General features: G+C 40.5%; 1 protein-coding gene across 6 annotated transcripts in view; it reads left to right on the top strand.

Annotated features, from left to right (window-relative positions):
- The window catches only part of SFSWAP (splicing factor SWAP), a 144,584-nt gene that overhangs the window by 24,429 nt on the left and 99,611 nt on the right, over positions 1–20,544 (top strand). For all 6 annotated transcript variants that reach the window (XM_075898415.1, XM_075898417.1, XM_075898416.1 and 3 more), the window contains exons 5-7: positions 2,727–2,952; positions 7,347–7,459; positions 8,518–8,653. In XM_075898415.1, coding sequence (XP_075754530.1) covers positions 2,727–2,952; positions 7,347–7,459; positions 8,518–8,653 — 475 coding nt within the window. The remainder of the gene's footprint in view (positions 1–2,726; positions 2,953–7,346; positions 7,460–8,517; positions 8,654–20,544) is intronic.

Here is a 20,544-nt window from a genome sequence, read left to right as displayed (position 1 = left end):
GTATGTGTGTATATTTAATATAGCCATTTTTCTTATAAACTTCCATAGCCATTCATAGGATTCTCACTGCATTTTTCTGTTGACTTTGAGTTAGTCTGTTCAGTTATTTTAAAATTAATGGGCTAATTTCAACTAACCAAGGTATTACAGAATTAAAACTGTCATATTTTACTTACTCTATTGAAAAGACTGTACTTTTTATTGTACTGTGCTTTTAGCAGTACTTACAGTATTGATTAAAGTTCTCTGGAAGAAAATGTAATTGCTCTGTACTATTTTTAAAATTGCTCACACACAAACAAGACTGTGCCTATAAAATACATTTTTTTCAAAGTATTTGAAATAAAAGCATAAAGAACTATATTAATCTATTCTTCTGTTGTCTCATTTAGAACAAAAAGACAGAACCTTGAACAAAAGTATATTGAAGTTAATCTTTTTACAAAAAAGGAAAAATTAAAAATAGGGCTTGCACTAAACAAGCAAACACAATTACAGCAATGATAATACTTTCATGAAGCACTGATGAAAAAAAGATAAATTCTAAGAAATATAGCTCCTTATTTTGGGAACGTCAGAAGCACAGAAGTTTGTTTTTCATTACATGTTGTCACCAGAATCCATACAATTTAATTTTTGAACTTGATATAATTGACCTATTTTCTATAAAACATAGGCTGAATCAGCTCTTCCTTCATGGAAGTTTGATTTCAATGATATGAGGTATGATGATGCTTGGCTACATTTGTAAATGTATGGAATTCAGGGTGTTTCATGTTTTTAATAAACAAAGATACAAGGATTCCATACTTAATATAAAAATGTCTTGATAGAATGTTTTGAAAAATGTTTCTATGGACTCTCCTTAGCTCAGAAGCAACAGATTACTTAGCAATTTGCTGATGAGCTCTTAATTAGTAAAAATTACTAGAACTCTGAGTAAACACTGTATTACTAGTACAGACTGTAAATCCCGGAATACATAGCTTTGTCTTCACCAAGCATTCATTAAATGACTTCATCCTGTTAATATGAGGTACCACTGGTGTGTGGTAAATAGTGGTGCTGTTCACATGAAGATCTCATATCTTTGTTTTTATCATTTCAATTTTTTGTTTTATTGATTTCTTGGGTTTTCCAAAGGTTTTTGTGAAAGGTTTGTTATGAAACTATTGTAGATGTATAACAACGTGACAATAAATATATACCTTCAATGCAGTTGTATTTGCAGTAGGAGTGATTCAGTACCCTTTTTTTTTTGGTAAATTTTGGCACTTGAGATGTATGACACAGTCTTATCCATTAGTAATTATTATTTAATGTTTGAATATCTGAACCAGGAGTTACTTGGTAGAGGAAGAGAATGGCCACTTTAAAATAGGGATGTTGAATATCAGTTAACTGAATAGTCGCTTAACCACATGAATTATCTGTTACACAACTATTCTATAGTCCCCAGGGGTGAGGTTGGCAGCCAGTGTGTTCTGTACCTGCTCCCAAGGGAGTTCCCTGCCACTGCAAACTGCTGCCTCTATATAAAAGGCAGCAGTGCGGAATGCCATGAGGGAACTGGTCCACGAGGGGAGCCAGTTTAAAAACCAGCCCCCCTCTGACAGAGAGGCAGCAGCATGGGATGGCAGCAGTTCCTGTCCAGAAGTGAAGGTCTGAGCTCCCAGATCAGGTGCAAGACAGATCTCAACCAGGTTGCCTTCACGCCTGGCTCCTAATACCCTTTAAATACGTAGCCGAAGCAGAAGTAGATCCTGGACCCAGCACAAGCTAGGAGTGAGCTGGGTTTCTGGCCAGCCTGTTAAAAAATTTACTGATTGGGGGGGGGGGGGGAGGAGAAATGTGTGTAGTCTGTAGCATTAATCTATAACCTTTTACTTATCGCTTAATTGGAATTGCTTCTAAAGTAGCCATATAATAGTGTAGTCAGTCACCGTACTGCTTTATTTTGTTGAAGAATGACAGATCTTTTGCTTTAAAATTTTGTTGTAGAATGCAGTTTTGGACACAAAAATGAGACCCCTGCATTAGTAATACTATGTAGAATAGCTTTGAAAGAAAGATATTATTCATGGAGCTATTAGGTATTTTAAAGTCTTGGAGAGGGGTGCATGATCTGAATGAAACTGGCGTAGTCATGTACAATAAATGCTTACACTAATAACTTGAATTGCTGCGGGAACTCAATTGCTGCCAGTGGTGGAACCCTATTATATTTTTCCATAGATACTTTAAGAATAAATCCAAATCAATCATTCTGATCACATGGAATCTCTTCATTCTGGGGTGTCCATTTCACTTCCCTTTGTCTCATCTGGTTGACTGCAGTTATGATACTGCTCTTTGCATTTGTGAGGGCATACTAATGGCATGTCACCAAGGACCCTCTAAAAGTGGCTAGGTCTTCAGTTAAATTTGTGATATGTTCCAAATGTCATCAGTTCATTTATCAGAAATCTGAGACTACTGTTCATGCAGCAAGTTTTCTGCCTCCCCCCTCCAAAAAAAGTTCTCAATCCCATACCCCATTTTTAAAAACACATTGCAGAAATACTGGTAACTGTATTGAGAGATTGTGATGGGAGAAGTCTACAGGAAGGAAACATGATGAATCTTCAGGGTCTCTTCAGATGGGGAATTTGAGTGGGATTTGAGGACTAGAGTCCGAGGTCTGATTGTAAAATTTATTCATAAGTATTTTTATTTTGTTCTCATAGCCACCAACTGCAAAAATGCATGCAATTATAGAGCGCACTGCAAATTTTGTGTGCAAACAAGGAGCTCAGTTTGAGATTATGCTGAAAGCCAAGCAAGCCCGTAATTCTCAGTTTGACTTCTTGCGCTTCGATCACTACCTCAACCCCTATTACAAACTCATTCTGAAGGCCATGAAGGAGGGACGATATGCTGCTCCTTCTGAAAACAAAGTGGAAGAAAAAAAGAGTAAGTTACTTTTGCTATGCAATACTTGTCTGAGTGTATATGATTTTGTAATGTTCTCTGGTTTGTTTCGCAAAAGTAAGACATTTACCTGAATTGGAATTTGGCACAGTCACATGGGAGTTACTACATTCTGTCTATATCAGTTATTAGAAGATTTACCTGGCATTGCTAAAGTCTTTAATTCAATTAATTGTTGATTTAAAAAATAATGAAAATGCACAGAAAAAAATAATGAAAATGTACAGACTTAATTTAAATGTTTACTCTGGAGTGGGGCAGGGGATGAGAGTTCATTATACAGGCTACCCCTGGGAGAGAAGACAATCCCAACACTTTCTCGCTGCGGCCGTTTGGGGCCAGTTGAGAAATTCCTCTTGATGGTATAGATGTAAGAGTTTAATCATTAACCAAGAAGCTTACTGGTTAACCATACTGGTTAAATTCCCTGCAGCCCAAGGGACTAGCAGCCCATGGAGCATTTTATATATATATATATATATATATATATATATATATATATATATATATATATATAAAACCAATTGAATTTCAATTTGGTTTAAAAACAGTTAGTGTTTAAAACATTTTTTACATCCCTATTTTACATCCCTGGGCACTGTAGCTCCAGTGGGTACAACCCAGGGAAGTCCAGGTTCATGTGACCCCTGCACTCCCCAGCCAAAGTGAGTAATGCAGCAAACTGTGTGGTTTCCTCTCACTTAAGGCAACAGCCTGCAATGTTCCTATATAAATCCCCACCCTCCCTGAAGAGTGGGAGGCTCTGGGCAGAGGCAGTCCTGGACTGGGAGTGTGGAGTAAGGGAAGGACACAGCCCCAGCTTGCCTCTTTCTCCTGCCTGGTGATGCATTCTCTTTTCTGTGTGGTTTTATGCACATTCCATTCCAAGCTCATCCCATTTTCCTGTCAGAACCAAACCCTTATGTTGCTTTAAGCTGCTTTTTTTTATGATAAAGTGAAGCTCTATACTGAATTTGGTGGTATTAGCACTAATTGCTTTTTCTTGAACACACACGCAGACCAACACACAATTCCAGCAGTTTCAGTTGGATAAGATGATCACTTCCTGCCCTAAACTGTTGTGCATTGCTATTATGTCTTTAAGAGTGGCTGCTTGTTATACTCAAAGTGGCTGAATATCATGGGTACATGAATTGATCTCTGTGTATACCCTGCTTTTAGATGACAGTTGCTACTGTAAAATGCCATTGTTTGGCTTTCTGTATCTTTCTAGTAATAGTTGCCTTTTGTAAAACTGACTTCATGATACTGTGTTTTCTAAACTTTGTATAAACTTTGTATACATTTAAATTCAATAATTCTTTACTGAATTATGTATAGATTTTGTTTACCAAAGGGGGAATAAATTGGGAAGAGAGGGAGCAGGGCAATCCTTGAAAAAGCATTCAGTTAACTAGTTCACAAGAAATAATGGATTACTTAGTTTTGACAACTTTAAGTCACATGTAGCAGCAATATATATATATAAGCTGCAGTGTTCACAAGTAACATTTTAGGAATATGTAACTACAACCGTCAAAGTAATTAAAAAAAAATCTGCCCTGCACACACATTTCTCCCTCCAGTATGGATGTCATACCTCAGTTTTCTGTACCTCGGAACCTTCGGTGGTCTGAACTGTCAGTGTCAGTATCGTCTGGTCAGGGTGGTCCTGGAGCGCTCCTGACAGGACCTCTACTCCGTCAGTGACGATAAACTTTCGGCTGCGTGCGTAACAATCGGTGCTGCCTTTATCTAGAGTGTTAGACCCAGTGCACTTGGGTCAACACAGGAGATCTTTAAGAGGCCCCGGAAACGACAGATGCCGGCAAAGTTTGAAATCAATTGAACAGGTTTATTGTCCAATGTGAAGCTCTACCAGCTGGTAACAGAGATCAGTACAATGTTACACCACTGGGCACTGTGACTTGCGTTGACAAGATACCAACACTGGGCAGGCCTATTGCCATATAACAAATATTAACAGCAGTCAGTCAGAGTTAAGCTACTGTGCATTCTGTAAGTTTAGGCAATGACACTTGCTGTTCAGGTGCCTAGTGTGCCCCCCTCTCTCCAAGCTTGGCCAGAGAGCGCCGTTTGTGGTGTCCGTTTATAGACAGGCACAAACAAACTTACATCACTTCTTTACGTACCAGGCTGCTACCCTCTGTTGCCTAAATACCACCCCTCACCTTACAGAAGGGGGACTGACTTACTAGTCTTCATGCTGTCAATCTCGACCCGGTCCAGAACCTAGGTCGGCATGTGCATTAGTTTTTGGGGAGTTTTTGTATCAAGACATTTCTTATGAAGATGTTCCGCTACTCCTCTTTGGCTTACAGTCTGTACCCAGTGTCTCCCTGTGTCCTTCCATGCTCTACCTAACTTACACTATTACACAGTCTTGGCTCTTGTGTTACTAAACCAAAGTCTTGCTCACTAGATTCTAGACCTGTTGCTGCTTTCATGTTACAAGCCTCTATTCAGGCCTGCTGACTCCCATGTTACTGACCCTCAACTTAGTGTAATGGAATGCTCACTCTACTAAGAAGTAAGGAAATAATAAACAGCCAACATTTTCTTTTTGGAGCAATTGCATATTAATATGACAAAAATCTATCATCCTACAATTTAGATTGATAAGATGCCTCAGAACAAAATAGGGATGGGAGCGTATAGTTTAAACGATTAACCAATAAGCCTGGGCTTTTCAGTTGATCCAAATCACTACACACAACCCCTCCCCATGCTGCCTGTGTATCAGAGGCAGCAAGACAGGGTGGAGGCAGGAGCCTGTGCCCGTGAGGAGACAGCTTTTAAACCAGCTCCCTTTGCATGCTCGTTCCCACAGAGCCACCTCCCCTTTTCCCATGCTGCCTCCTGTATAGGCGGAAGCCTCTGTACACAGGGAACTCGGGCCCTGATTTTTAAACTGGCTCCCCTTGTGGACCAGCTCTGCCTACCACCCTGCCATGCTGCCTCTGATACAGCCGTGATAGAGAGGCAACAGGGTGGCATGGCTGGGGGCTCTCTGGGATTGGGGCCAGGAGCATAGAGCACACTGACTGCTGCTCCTGCTCCTGTGAGGGGGGCATTTTAGTAACTGTGTAACCTCTAAATAATTGTTGCGGCTACACAATTACTAAAATACACAATATGTAACATCCCTAGAACAAATGCAGTATATTTTTAAAGCCATTAAATAAAAACATAAAAATCTTGAGAGAACATTTTATATTATTCACACCTAAGAATTGCTATGGTCTTGGACTACCTATAATAAATTCTATTAGTCCACTGGAAAATTCCCTATAATCTAAGTATTAGTCTAAATTTGGTAACTAGCCATGTTTATTTGTGTCTCTTATTTTTAGTAGTCTGTGTCTAAGGGTATATCTACACTTGAACCCTCTTTCGAGAGAGGGATGCAAATACAGCTGAGCGAAATTGCAAATGAGGTACAGATTTGAATTTCCCGTGCTTTATTTGCATTATGACGCATTTTAAAATAGCGCTGTTTCGAAATAACCTCATCTACACAGCATTTGTTATTTTGGAAGAAAACCCTTCTTCCGAAATAACTGGTAAACCTCATTGTAGGAGGAATAAGAGCTATTTCAGAAGAAGGGTTTTCTTTTGAAATAACCGTGTCTACACAGCATTTGTTGTTTCGAAATAGCGCTATTGAATATGCTAATTATTGCAAATGAAGCACGGGAAATTCAAATCCACATTTCATTTGCAATTTCGTTTAGCTGCATTGCATGCTTCTCTCAAAAGAGGGCAGAAGTATAGACATACCTAAAATAGTAAAGGTTTTGAGAATTCAGTTTGTCTGAGATTAATAATTTATCATATTAAGTAATGCTACTTTGCCTTTTCTGTTTTAACCCTTTTTTCAGGGTTGAATTGTCTGTAAACAGGGGCTTGACCTATACTGTTAAAACATTGTAAAGCCTTCAGCCATGCATATAATGAAAATTTACTTGGTTCATACATTTCTTTGAAATGTGAACTGCTGTAAGTTGTGCTTATTCAGATGTGTACATATTAGCCTAACATAATTATGTAAATAATGATGCCAACTTTTAAATGGCCATAAGAGAACATTTTATTATTATTGTATAATAGTTGAGTTGTCAAGATTCATTAGGCTTCTCATTCTTGTTCTGTAGTTGTTGAAAGTAAAAGGAGACATAAAATACCAGATTTAGGGATGTCAAAGTTCATTCACACATTAGAATTTTTGTAGGTAATTCCTTGAATGACTGAGATTTTGAAAGTCATAGTTTCTAACAGTATTCAAAATTGACTTTATTTTGATTCCCTTTCTCCCTGTCTGACATCTGTTAATGTAAACATTTGTTTTTATGTAGATTCAAAAGTTAATTCTGATGATGATGATGAGGAAGAGGATGAAGATGGTAACTACTTGCATCCAAGTCTCTTTGCCTCTAAAAAGTGCAATAGACTTGAAGAGCTTATGAAGGTAAACTTTCTGGAGAAGATTTTTTTTTTTTGTTCTGTATGTACATATCGAAGTGGGATATTGCTTGATGACTTGGGCTCCCACGTGCCACCATAATACAAATAATAATAAAATATATTTGACCATAGTAAAGCTACTGTTCTAGGTTGTAATGCTGCAAGTTGTAAGTACTATTTTATGTAGGGTTCAGTCTTTGTAATGTACTTCTGTTGCTTTGTTGACACAACGAGAAAAATTAGAGCCTACATGTTGGTAAAAATTTTTGGAGTATGTAACTATTGTGCTTCGGTTTTCCTGTCTTATGCTTTCTTTATTTCCTTCATACCCTTACTAATTGTTAAGATTGCAAGTTTGAATAGTTCTGTTCCCTCACAACTAGCCTTCTCTATTTTATATCATAAGTGCAAGGTTAAGCAACTTAAGATAGTAGGCTGTAACGGAGAAATCTCAGTCAGATATGCTGTGGCATAATAGTTGATTTAGAAATTGACTGGGAAAAACACTTTATTTTCAATTTGCCTCATTAGGAAAATTAGTTTAATATTTATTTCCTGGTCGCTTGAATTAAAAAATATACATGAACTTTGACATGCTAATTGGCCAGTAAGAGAGCTCCATATTTCACAAGACCTGTTACTGATATTTGATGCTAGCTTTAGTAGAATGTTTATGTGTAAGGCATCATTTTACAAGTTTATTTAAAAGTATACAAATGTGCTATTTTATCATTCTTACTGCTCACTGCAGGAATGCCTTTGTGATAAATGTAAGACTTTTCAGCAGATTAATAGCCAGGTTGACATGAAAGGCTTGTAGGATAGACCTTTAATGTGTAATAGATTTTACCGGTATCCATTCAGACTTGTGTACTAAACTGTGAATCAGTTTGTCAGTAGTTCTGTAAAGCATAACAATGCTATCTTTGCAAGGCATTCTGAAGTCAGCATAAGAGGGAGGAGAGTTTGTACTGTTTCTCTTTCTCAGATTTAGAAGTTCTGTATGCTTATACTTAAAATTGTTGATCAAGTGTTAAATTCATGTCATTACAATTTCTGCAGCCTTTAAAAGTGGTAGATCCTGATCATCCACTTGCAGCACTTGTCCGGAAAGCTCAGTCTGACAATAACTCATCTGCTCCCCAGTCAGCAGATGGTGCATCCATACAGACATCCCAGGTGGACTATCCTGCAGATTGTAAGTACATTGTGATACAAAGTTATACCAAATATAATAATTGTCCTTTTATGGATTAAAATAATAAGTGATAGTTTTAATTGCTCAATAGACCATCTTTCCAAGATGTATTGTCCTTCTATTTAAAGACTAGTATCTTTCCCAGTGTAAGTGTACACCAATTAATTTATTTTTCTGGGATTATAATTAAGTCTTGAGGGATTCTGTTTTTATTTGTAGAGAAAAGAATTTTTTGTAACATTTAATGTCAGCAATCACAAATCCAGTAGCTGTCTTATTTCTTTGGGAATGTGAACACATGGCACATTCAAGGTCAAGCCCCATGCTTCGAGATCAAGCCCCATGCTTTCATACACTGACTTGTAGTTAGTAGTTTTATTTTGGGATAACTTACTTGAACTTAATACCACGTCTGCTGTATATGCAGATGGATGTCTAGTAGCAATAAAACAAATTTTTCATTAATATGAATTACACTAACAGTATTGCACATTACATTGATTGCATAACTAAAGTATTTCAGACTTGTGACTCTCTCGTGCTCACAAAGAACTAATAGAAAGAAATGCCTTTCCCTACCGAGGTGCATTTCCTTTCCCTGGTTTTACCACTTTCAGGTTGAGGTCAGTTGCAATTACTCAGCTTAGGGTTTACAAATGCATTTGAAACTATAGCTTTAGTATCCACCAAATTGTCATCTGTATAAGAAAGACCAACATAAACATCTCACATCAGCATGCATCTCAAGCTTAGTGTCCAGTTCTGGATTCAGTTCAAAGTCTTGGTGCAATAAGTATTCAAATGGGTTGGGGCCAAGTTGTTTTAGAGACAAGTGACCATATTAAGAGAGAGAGACATAAGTACTTAGTTAATTGCTGGTGTTTGAAATGGTCAACCTTAAGGGAGGCTTAATTGCTGACAGGGTCTGACTTAATTTTCTTGTTAGTCACTCTTACCAGAGGTTATATATGAAGGAGATTCAGAGGACAGTTACTATTGTATGATCAATCGTGAGCTTGCACAAAACTTTTGGAGCTCATAACCTTCTGCATGTGAAACTATTTTTTCCAGACTCAAAATGCGAACCACAATAGATGGTGCTGGGACCAGTACACTGTTTGCAACAATATACCCATTCCTTATCTTTATGATGTTCTGGTGGACAGTGTCAGAGAACACCTGATACGTGTACTATTTTCTCATCTTCCAGCTAGTGTTGCATCTGCAACTGCTAATTTTTAAGTAGCTGAACTGATCAGGTTGCTCAGAAAATGTTGAGAATTGTTTATTCTAAACATGCCTATTAGCAAGGAATTAAAATTTGTGCAGTGTTTTTTGTATTGCCTGTCTCTTTCCTTTGGTCCAGAAGTGGGACCAGATTAATCATCTAAAAACTAGAGAATTGGTGCTGTGGAAAGATTTACCTGTCTAGTTAGCAGTTCATTTTCCCACCATTAAAAAACTAACCCTTCCACATGTCCCTGTAGAAGCATTCTACTTTGGAAAGCACAAGTACTATCATTCATGACCTTCCTTATGGAACTCATTTTTAATCGGACTAGTGCATATTTTAATTATCTTCATTTACTGTGATTTATTTATAAGCCTTTCATGTACTGTCAGGATTTCGGATTTGCCAAGTTTGCGAAGTGGGAGACTTATTTTGAAAGATTGCTCATTATATTAGAGTGAATCTACAAAATAGCCTACCTTTGTGCGTGCAGCACAACAATAACAATCTTACACATAATTGCTGTTTGTGATTGTGTGCCATGTTGTTTGTGCTATGCTTTTGAACGGTTTTGACGATGACTGAGTATTGACTTTGCTGGAGAAATCCCAAGATAAAGTATTGCATAAAGTTCTTTGTTTTTGTTGTGTTTTGGTTATGTGTTTGGGATTTGTTGGTTCTGCCCACCCCCAGCATCTAAAAGTATGTTTTAGAATGGCTTTGGAGCTTTCACTTTGTAAATGCATTCAGGCAGCATTTTATTGCCAAAAAGCTTCATTAAATACTCAGCTCATTGTCCTTGGTTTCCATGTATGATTTATTGTATATATTTAAAGAAATCAATGATAACTATTGATTATATGAGCATTTACTCCATCTTTTTATGTCCAGTCTACTTTTCAGTAGACCAGTAGGCAGATGCACAGTTTGCTGCCTAAATGGCTTCTAGCTTTTAACAAAGTAAAGCACTTACGAAGGTATAAATAATTTCTCATATGTTTTCAGTGACTATAATGTAACTTAGGCTTTCTTGTTATTAAAAATTATTTGGTAATTGTTCAAAAAGGGCATAAAGCTTACATTTAAATATTAGTATGAGGCTTTTTATTGCCATAATTAATAATTCATTTAAACTATGATTATTTGTATTTATAGATCCTCATCCAACCTGGAAAAAATAAAATGAACAATTAAAAAATTAAATAGTAAGGTTTTAATAGTAATTTTGGATGGGTGTACTTCGCATTAACTTTTGCTTACAAAATGGCTTTTTCTCTTTATCAAAATAGCATAGAGATAGAAGAAGTCTAGTGAAAGGTGATTCTCTACTATGGGAGACTTTAAAAAGTGAAGTCAAGTTAGAATGCAGAGCCCTTTGGCTATTATCTTTGAAAAGTCGTGGAGATCGGGAGAGGTCCCGGATGATTGGAAAAAGGCAAATGTAGTGCCCACCTTTAAAAAAGGGAAGAGGGAAGATCCAGGGTACTATAGGCCGGTCAGTCTTACCTCGGTTGCTGGAAAAATCATGGAAGGGATCCTTAAGGAATCCATTTTGAGGCACTTGGAAGAGAGGAAAGTGATCAGGAATAGTTAGCATGGATTCACTTAAGGGCAAGTCATGCCTTACTAATCTGATTAGCTTCTATGATGAGATAACTGGATCTGTAGACATGGGAAAGTCAGTGATGTGATATACCTTGACTTTAGCAAGGCTTTTCATATGGTCTCCTTCAATATTCTTGCCAGCAAGTTAAGGGAATGTGGATTGGATAAATGGACAGCAAGATGGATAGAAAGCTGGCTAGAAGGCTGGGCCCAGCGGGTAGTGAGCAATGGCTCGATGTTGATGGCAGTCGGTTTCTAGCATAGTACTCCAAGGTTCGGTTCTAGGACCTGTTTTGTTCAATATCTTTATTAATAACCTGGATGAGGGAATGGATTGCACCCTCAGCAAGTTTGCAGATGACACTAAGCTAGGGGGAGAGGTAGATACACTGGAGGCGCAGGGATAGGGTCCAGAGTGACCTGGACAGATTAGAGGATTGGGCCACAAGAAATCTGATGAGGTTCAACAAGGACAAGTGCAGAGTGCTGCACTTGGGACGGAAGAATCCCAAGCATTGTTACAGGCTGGAGACCAACCAGCTAAGCAGTAGTTCTGCAGAAAAGGACGTGGGGATTACAGTAGATGAGAAGCTGGATATGTGTCAACAGTGTACCCTTGTAGCTAAGAAAGCTAATGGCATATTAGGGTGCATTTGGAGGAGCATTGCCAGCAGATCCAGAGAAGTGATTATTCCTCTTTATTCGGCTCTGGTGAGGCCACATCTGGAGTATTGTGTCCAGTTCTGAGCCCCCCACTATAAAAAGGATGTGGACACATTGGAGAGGGTCCAGCAGAGGGCAACCAAAATGATTAGGGGACTGGAGCACATGACCTATGAGGAGAGGCTGAGGGAGTTGCGTCTGTTTAGTCTGCAGAAACGAAGAGTGGAGGGGGGATTTGATAGCAGCCTTCAGCTTTCTGAAGGGCAGTTCCAAAGAGGATGGAGAAAGGCTGTTCTCAGTAGTGACAGATCGCAGAACAAGGAGCAATGGTCTCAAGTTGTTGTGAGAGAGATCCAGGTTGGATATTAGGAAAAACTATTTCAATAGGAAAGTGGTGAAGCACTGGAATGGGTTCCCTAGAGGTGTTTAAGTCTCGGCTTGACAAAGCCCTGGCTGGGTTGATTTAGTTGGGATTGGTCCTGCCTAGAGCAGGGGGCTCGACTTGATGACCTTCTGAGGTCTCTTCCAGCTCTATGGTTCTATGATTCTAGCAGTAGGAGACAAAATAGTTATATGTTTATAACATTCCAAAGAGGAAGTATTGTGCATTCTGTGATAAATAGAAGGTTACAAAGGAATATGGTAAAATTAAAATGTATGAAATAGAACAATAGTTTGCTAATATGTGGAACTTGATGTTATAAGATACGTTTGTAATTTAATTGCAACTAAGGCAATAATTTATGCTATGCCTAGTCCTATATGTAATCCTGCTTTCAGATTAAAACTATCAAATTCAAAGAGCTCTTTAATATTCATATTTCTGAGTATAGAATGATCTTTTGTCTCTCCACGGCACGGTTCAGTTATGTGTGTTCATAACTATGATTGGACACTGTTTTTGGCAGTATTCTGGTGATTGCCCTATTAACGTGCGTTACTGTAACATTGTAGTGATGCTAAGGCATGACTGTGTATTGTTTTCTTAATTAAGATTTTATAACTAAAACCATAGTAGTACAGGAAGTTTAAAGTGCACATTTAGTTGCAAATATTTCAGACCCTGATCTTGCAATTGACAAACCTGCACTCATGCAGAACCCTATTAATTTAAATCAGTTAATGACTGATGGAAGTTATTTTTTTTCTTTAAAATGTTGTAAGTATTTTCATATTGCCTCAGACAAACAGTGGACTTCTGTATTGTTGCTTAAAGTTCATGAGTTGCCATCACTCCATAGAGAACCTTTTGGATAACTTTCTTAGCAAGCAGATCCAGTCTTGTGCAAGTTGCATTTAAACCTCTAATCCGAGGCTGTTAATGACATTATATTTGTGTTTTTGAGCATTATCTATCAATTAGTTGCACTCTAAGACCTTGCTGCATGCAGTAGTTGGAAAAATTCAGATTTGCATAAAACCTATATTAAAATAATACCGAGTTTCACAGTATTCATTGAAACAGTCATTGGACTAAATTAAACTTTGGCATAAGAAATACAAGTTTAATTGAATTGAAAGCTTGTTTATTTCACAGGTAAATTTGCTTCTTCATATTTGGAGGATCCATTATAGAGTTGTGCTAATCTTCATTTAAAATGTTTGCTTTGTAATAAGTAGGTAGGTATAAAATATTTTGGCATGGCACAGTAAAGGCTAGAAATTAGGGAAAATTTTGTCTCCTGTCACAGCTCTTAGTATAAGAAATTGAATATCTATCTTTATAAAGCATAAAAAAGCTCTTACAAAAAATTTTGTATGAAAGGGGAGGTATATTGATTTTTTTATGTTAGAAATTCAGGTGGTATCCAATGTGAGTATTCTTTGACTGTGATTACTAATGCGATAATTGAAAATAATCAGTGCAAGAATGGTTCCACAGGATCTGGTGCTCATTAGGGATGTGACTAGTCAACTAGTCCCTCAATTAGTAGCTCCCCTGCCACCCACACACTGCCTCTATTAGAGGTAGAAAGGTGCGGAGAAAATAGAAGCCAGTGCTGGAGGAGTTAGTTTAAAAGCCAGTTCCCCTCAGCACCATCTCAAGGGGAGGCAGACTGGTAGTGGGGACCTGGGGACCGGCACGAAGAGCCAGGAATCCGCTAGTTCCCGGCTTGCGCCCACTCCCAGACTCTATGCCTACTGGCTCTTAATACATTTAAAAATCAGAAGTGCAGCGGGTAGACCCGGCATGAGCCAGGACAGCTGATTCCTGGTTCTCACTGAGTCCCCCTCCCCCCCATTGCACTCCAGCCTTTTTACATTCAAGGCTGGTACGCAGTGGTGGGAACCCGGCATGAGCCAGGGAGGTAGTGGGGACTAGGCGTGAGCTGAAAATCTGCTGATTCTTCTTTGAGTGCTTTCTCGTGTGCATTTCAATGAGCTGTGCACGTGCCAAGATCAGCTTCTGGAGCTTTTTTCCCAGCAGTACCTGTTGTGCCAGCAGGGAGCCCCCTGGATTGGCGCAGACATATTGGTGCATAAGTATCCCTGCTGAAGTCCTCCTTCCATTCCTTCTTACCACTTGAGATGGTAGCTGGAGCATCTGTGTTTCCAGCAGTTGACCCAGTGTGTACATCATTAGCATTATAGATTGCTTTATTTGTAGTGTAAATAGTTGAGTAATTAGGTAATGTTAGACTTCACTGCTTATTTCTCCCCTGTGGGGGAGAGGATGCCAGGTCCACAGCAGTTCAATCTTTGTGCAACTTGTTTGAAACCCATGCCCTGCAGGGACCCTCATAGCTCTTTTCCGAAGAGTCGGGGGAGCGCCATGCCCTGCGGGGGGACCCTCACTGCTCTTGTCCAAAGAGTCAGGGGAGGGCCACCTCTCAGATTCCGGTAAACTCTGCAGAGACTTTAAGTCCCTTACAAAATGTGATTCCCACTTAAAATTGCTCCTCATGAAGTCTGCACAGCAACCAGCCTCTGAATTGGCACCAATCTCTGGTGCCAAGAAGAGGAGACAGCATGGGAAGATCCTGTTAGCCGACGGTCAGGGCTCCGTATATCTGTCCCTTAAGACCGGCTGAAGTTCTTTTAAATTGTGCTTGGTTCTATTACAGCAACTGAAGGAGTCAGGTTAAAACTTAAACTGTTACAGGTTTATTTGAGGAAGCTTATAAATCATATGGTTGCAATGGCTATTGTTCTATTTCTTAACTACTAGCAAAATATAGATCTTAAAATGGTTACAAAGAAGATAAAGATAGAAAAATAGAAATAATGGTACCAAGTAACAGCTTACTCTTTCTATGTGTACACTTAAGACAGAGGACCACATCCAGGTACAATTTTTACCGCCTTCTGTGCCTCTCGACTCCAGCATGACAGGCCAGGGCCGGTCCCTCAATTCCTAGGAAAGACGAAAATACGAGGTGGGCGTCCCCATAGAACCTCGGGAGGTCAAACACCTAACCCGACCAGCAGGTAGAGGGTAGAATGACACTCAAAGTGAGTGTGTGCTGGACCTATCTTTATACTCATGGGGTCACGTATTTCTCTTTCTTGTCTGTCATGCCAAATGGGGCTGGTCTGTCTTTTGTGAGACCAGTTCTTACAAGGGAGTTGTGAACTTAATTTACACTTGTAAGAGAGAGAACTAAATTGGAATTACTGGGGATTCTTTGCTCAGTGGGAAATTTCTCTTCCAGGGACTGTGTGTGTTCGAATCAACATAGGTGCCAGCCGGGCACACTCGCATATCCTGATCTTGCGTTAAAGCAGATCAAAGCTTGATGGCTATGCTGATTTTACTGCTCCTTCTCTGCCCTGTATGCTTCAGAGAGGCAAATAAGATGGATGTGATGGGGGGAGGGGATGTCTGTCTGGCTACAGATCCCCTTTAAGCAGGGGTACGGAGGGTGACACTGAGATGGAAGCTTGTTGGAGGGCTTGCCTCCTTGGAACCTGGATGCTCTTGGTGTCTCTAGACGATGGTTGAGCTTGGTGCATTCAAAGAATCTGGTGTCAAAGAGGACTTTTCAAGATGTCAGACCATTCACTCTGATGCATTTGATGCCACAATGGAGTTTATAGAGTCCATAACCTCACCACACTGGTCTCACCTCCAGCACCAGACCCTGCTGAGGGCTAGGGCTTGGGACCACAAGATTGTCCCCAGCCCTGCCAAGCTCACAAGACCATAGAGCCACTTCAGGACCAGCCTGAGATAAGTGAGTCTTTGTCATCCTCCCAAGATGAGGCTTTGGCTGACACTGCTCCACTCTTTTTCTCTCCATGGATGCTAGGGCCCACCAGGATCTGCTGTGTAGATTGGCAGCCATTTTGGGGGTCCAGACAGAGGTTGTTAACAAGGATGCCAATCCCATAGTGGACATTTTATCAGTGGATGCACCCCTGAGACTGGCATTGCTACTGAATTAGAGGTATACCTATCTCATAAAACTGGAAGGGACCTTGAGAGGTCATCAAGTCAGTCCTCTGCCCTCTCGGCAGGACCAAGTACCATCCCTGACAGATTTGCCCCAGATCCAGAGATGGCCCCTTTCAAGGATTGAACTCACAACCCAGGGTTTAGAAGATCAATGCTCAAACCACTGAGCTATCCCTTCCCCCAAAATTGCCAATAATCTGTGGCAGATATCGACTTTAATCCTGCCTACCCATAAGGGAGTCGAGAAACACTGTTTTGTCTGCCAGACGGGGCATGGAATACCAAGGACAGAGTAGGCCCACTGCTTAGTGAGGAGGGAGAAGCAGTAACAGGAAACTTGGAAATGGCAGAGATGCTCAATGACTTCTTTGTTTCGGTCTTCACCGAGAAGTCTAGAGGTGTGCCTAACGTAGTGAATACAAACAGAGAGAGGGTAAGTTTAGAAGATAGGATACACAAAGAACAAGTTAAAAATCACTTAGGAAAGTTAGATGTCAGCAAGTCACCAGGTCCTGATGAAATGCATCCCAGGATACTCAAGGAGCTGATAGAGGAGGTATCTGAGCCTTTAGCTATGATCTTTGAAAAATCATGGCAGACAGGGGAGATTCCAGAAGACTGGAAAAAGGGCAAATATTGTGCCCATCTATAAAAAGGGGAATAAGAACAACCCAGGAAACTACAGACCGGTCAGTTTAACGTCTGTCCCAGGGAAGATAATGGAGCAGGTAATTAAGGAAATCATATGCAAACACTTGGAAGGTAATAAAGTGATAGGGAATAGCCAGCATGGGTTTGTGAAGAACAAGTCATGCCAAACTAATCTGATAGCTTTCTTTGATAAGATAACGAGCCTTGTGGATAAGGGAGAAGCGGTGGATGTCATATACCTAGACTTTAGTAAGGCATTTGATACGGTCTTGCATGATATTCTTATTGATAAACTAGGCAAATATAACTTAGATAGGGCCACAATAAGGTGGGTGCATAATTGGCTGGGTAACCGTAGTCAGAGAGTTGTTGTTAACGGTTCTAAATCCTGCTGGAAAGGGATAACAAGTGGAGTTCCTCAAGGGTCTGTTTTGGGACCTGTACTGTTCAATATCTTCATCAATGATGTAGATATTAGGATAGAGAGTACGCTTATTAAGTTTGCAGATGATACCAAACTGGGTGGGGTTGCAACTTCTTTGGAGGATAGGGACATAATTCAAAATGACCTTAGCAAGTTAGAGAAATGGTCAGAGGTAAACAGGATGAGGTTTAATAAAGAGAAATGCAAAGTGCTCCACTTAAGAAGGAACAATCAGTTCCATACATACAAGATGGGAAGCGACTGTCTAGGAAGGAGCATGGCGGAAAGGGATCTAGGGGTCATAGTGGACCACAAGTTGAATATGAGTCAACAGTGTGATGCTGTTGCAAAAAAAGCAAATATGATTCTAGGTTGTATCAACAGGTGTGTTGTAAGCAAAACTCGTGAAGTCATTCTGCCGCTCTACTCTGCGCTAGTTAGGCCTCAGCTGGAGTACTGTGTCCAGTTCTGGGCGCCACATTTCAAGAAAGATGTGGAGAAATTGGAAAGGGTACAGAGAAGAGCGACAAGAATGATTAAAGGTTTAGAGAACATGACCTATGAAGCCAGGCTTCATGAACTGGGCTTGTTTAGTTTGGAAAAAAGAAGATTAAGGGGGAACATGATAGCGGTTTTCAAATATCTAAAAGGGAGGAAGGAGAAAATTTGTTCCTCTTGGTTACTGAGGACAGGACAAGGAGTAACGGGCTTAAAGTGCAGCAAGGGAGGTTTAGATTGGACATTAGGAAAAAATTCCTAACTGTCAGGGTGATCAAATATTGGAATAAATTGCCAAGGGAGGTGGTGGAATCTCCCTCTCTGGAGATATTTAAGAACAGGTTAGATAGACATCTGTCAGGGATGGTGTAGACGGAGCTTGGTCCTGCCTTGAGGGCGGGGGACTGGACTCGATGACCTTTTGAGGACCCTTCCAGTCCTATGATTCTATGAGCATTTGTACTCTCACTCAGTCCCAGGCTCTCATTGTGCAGGCACCCCAAGAGTAGGGAACTGAAAAAACTAGATCTTCTGGGTCACAAGGCGAATGCTATGGGGAGCTTACAGCTGTGCATTGCTAACCAGCAGGCAATGATAAGCAAGTATGCATACAATACTTGGTTGGCACCAGACAAGTTTAAGGAACGCTTGCTTCAGGACTCCCTCCAGGAGTTTGCTGCGCTAACAGAGGGTAGAATCATCCCCTGTGCAGCTTTGCAGGCACACTAGACGCGGTGGACTTGGCAGCACACACTATGGCCACTGGCATTGTGATGCACCATGGGGTCTGGTTGCAGGTGTTGGTGGTAGCCTTCCTGCCATGTGTCCCCATCCTGGACATTTTCAGAGCAGCCATGTGGTCTTCGGTGCACATATTCACAACGTACTATGAAATCACTCAGCAGACTAGGGAGGATGCTGCTCTTGGCACGGCAGTGTTGCCGTCGGTCTCAACATAAGCTGCACTGATCTCTGACCCAACCACCTATATTTTCTCTAGAAAGTCACCTCATTCGAATGCACATGAGCAAGCACTCGAAGAAGAAAAAACAGTTATTTACCTTGTAATTGTTGTTCTTCGAGCTGTATTGCTCATGTCCGTTCAGAATCCTGCCCATCTCCCCTTCATTGGAGAACTCAGGCAAGAAGGAAGGGAGGGGAGGGCCAGTAGGGGTATTTATGCACCAGTATGTCGGTGCCACTCCAGAGGGCTCCCTGCTAGCATGATGAGCACTGCTAGAGAAAAAGTTCCGGAATCCATGCATGTGGTATGCACACAACTCATTCAAATGGACATGAGCAGCACACTTCGAAGAATAACATTTACAAGGTAAATAACTGTTTTTTCCTGGCTTGCGCCCGGTCCCAGACACTGTGCCTCTGCTTTTCAAAATCATTAAAACAAATTAAATAATTACATTTAAAAATCAGAAGCACAGCAGGGGGAACCTGGCTCGTGCCAGGAAAGCTGATTCCTGGCTTGGGCTGGGTCCCCCCTGCTGCACTTCAGTCTTTTAAATGTATCAAGAGTTGGCAGGCTGTCCCCTCACACTGTGCTTCAGCCTTAAATGTAAAAAGGCTGGAGCTTAGTGGGGGGACCCGGCATGAGTCAGGAATCATCGGTCCTGCTGCCTCTTCATACATTTAAAAAGTTGGTGTGCAGTGGTGGGCGACCCTGCACAAGCTGGAAACCAGCTGTCCCAGCTCACAACTGGTTCCCCCTGCTGCACTTCGGGCTTTTAAATGTATTAAACTCTTAATACATTTAAAAGGAAGAGCCAAGCAGGGTTAGCTCCTGGGACAGGAACTAACCTCGCTACAGCTTTCCCGCTTATTGACTAATTAATTTAACTAAATTTAATATCTCTAGGGCTCATGGAGACCCATCTTAAAAGCCTCCCTCCTGAGCACTGGCTCCTGCCTTCCCCCCTCCTTGCTGTTGCCTCTGTGGGGGGCAGTGGGGTTAGGGGCAAGTAGCTCCGCAGGAACTAGCATACACCGGGAACTGGCTTAAAAACTGGCTCCCTATGGGCACCGGATTCTGTGCCTTCCGCACCCCCACCTCTCCGCGTATCCTCTGATATAGAGGCAGCAAGGAAAGGAGGATGCATGTAATTGTTTGGATTAACCAGCAACCAATCTGGGAGGGATTGTAACTAATCTGGAGGATAGGGTCATAATTCAAAATGATCTGGACAAATTGGAAAAATGATCTGAGGTAAACAGGATGAACTTTAATAAAGACAAACGCAACGTGCTCCACTTAGGAAGGAATAATCAGTTTCACACATACAGAATGGGAAGCAACTGTCTAGGAAGGAGTAAGGCAGAAAGGAATCTAAGGGTTAGAGTGGACCACAAGCTGAATATGAATGTGTAGTGTGATGCTGTTGCAAAAAGCAAACATGATTCTGGGATGCATT

Source organism: Pelodiscus sinensis, chromosome 15, assembly GCF_049634645.1.
Source record: "Pelodiscus sinensis isolate JC-2024 chromosome 15, ASM4963464v1, whole genome shotgun sequence".
Classification (NCBI taxonomy): Eukaryota; Metazoa; Chordata; order Testudines; family Trionychidae; genus Pelodiscus; species Pelodiscus sinensis.
This window is presented reverse-complemented; position numbering and strand designations above follow the sequence as displayed.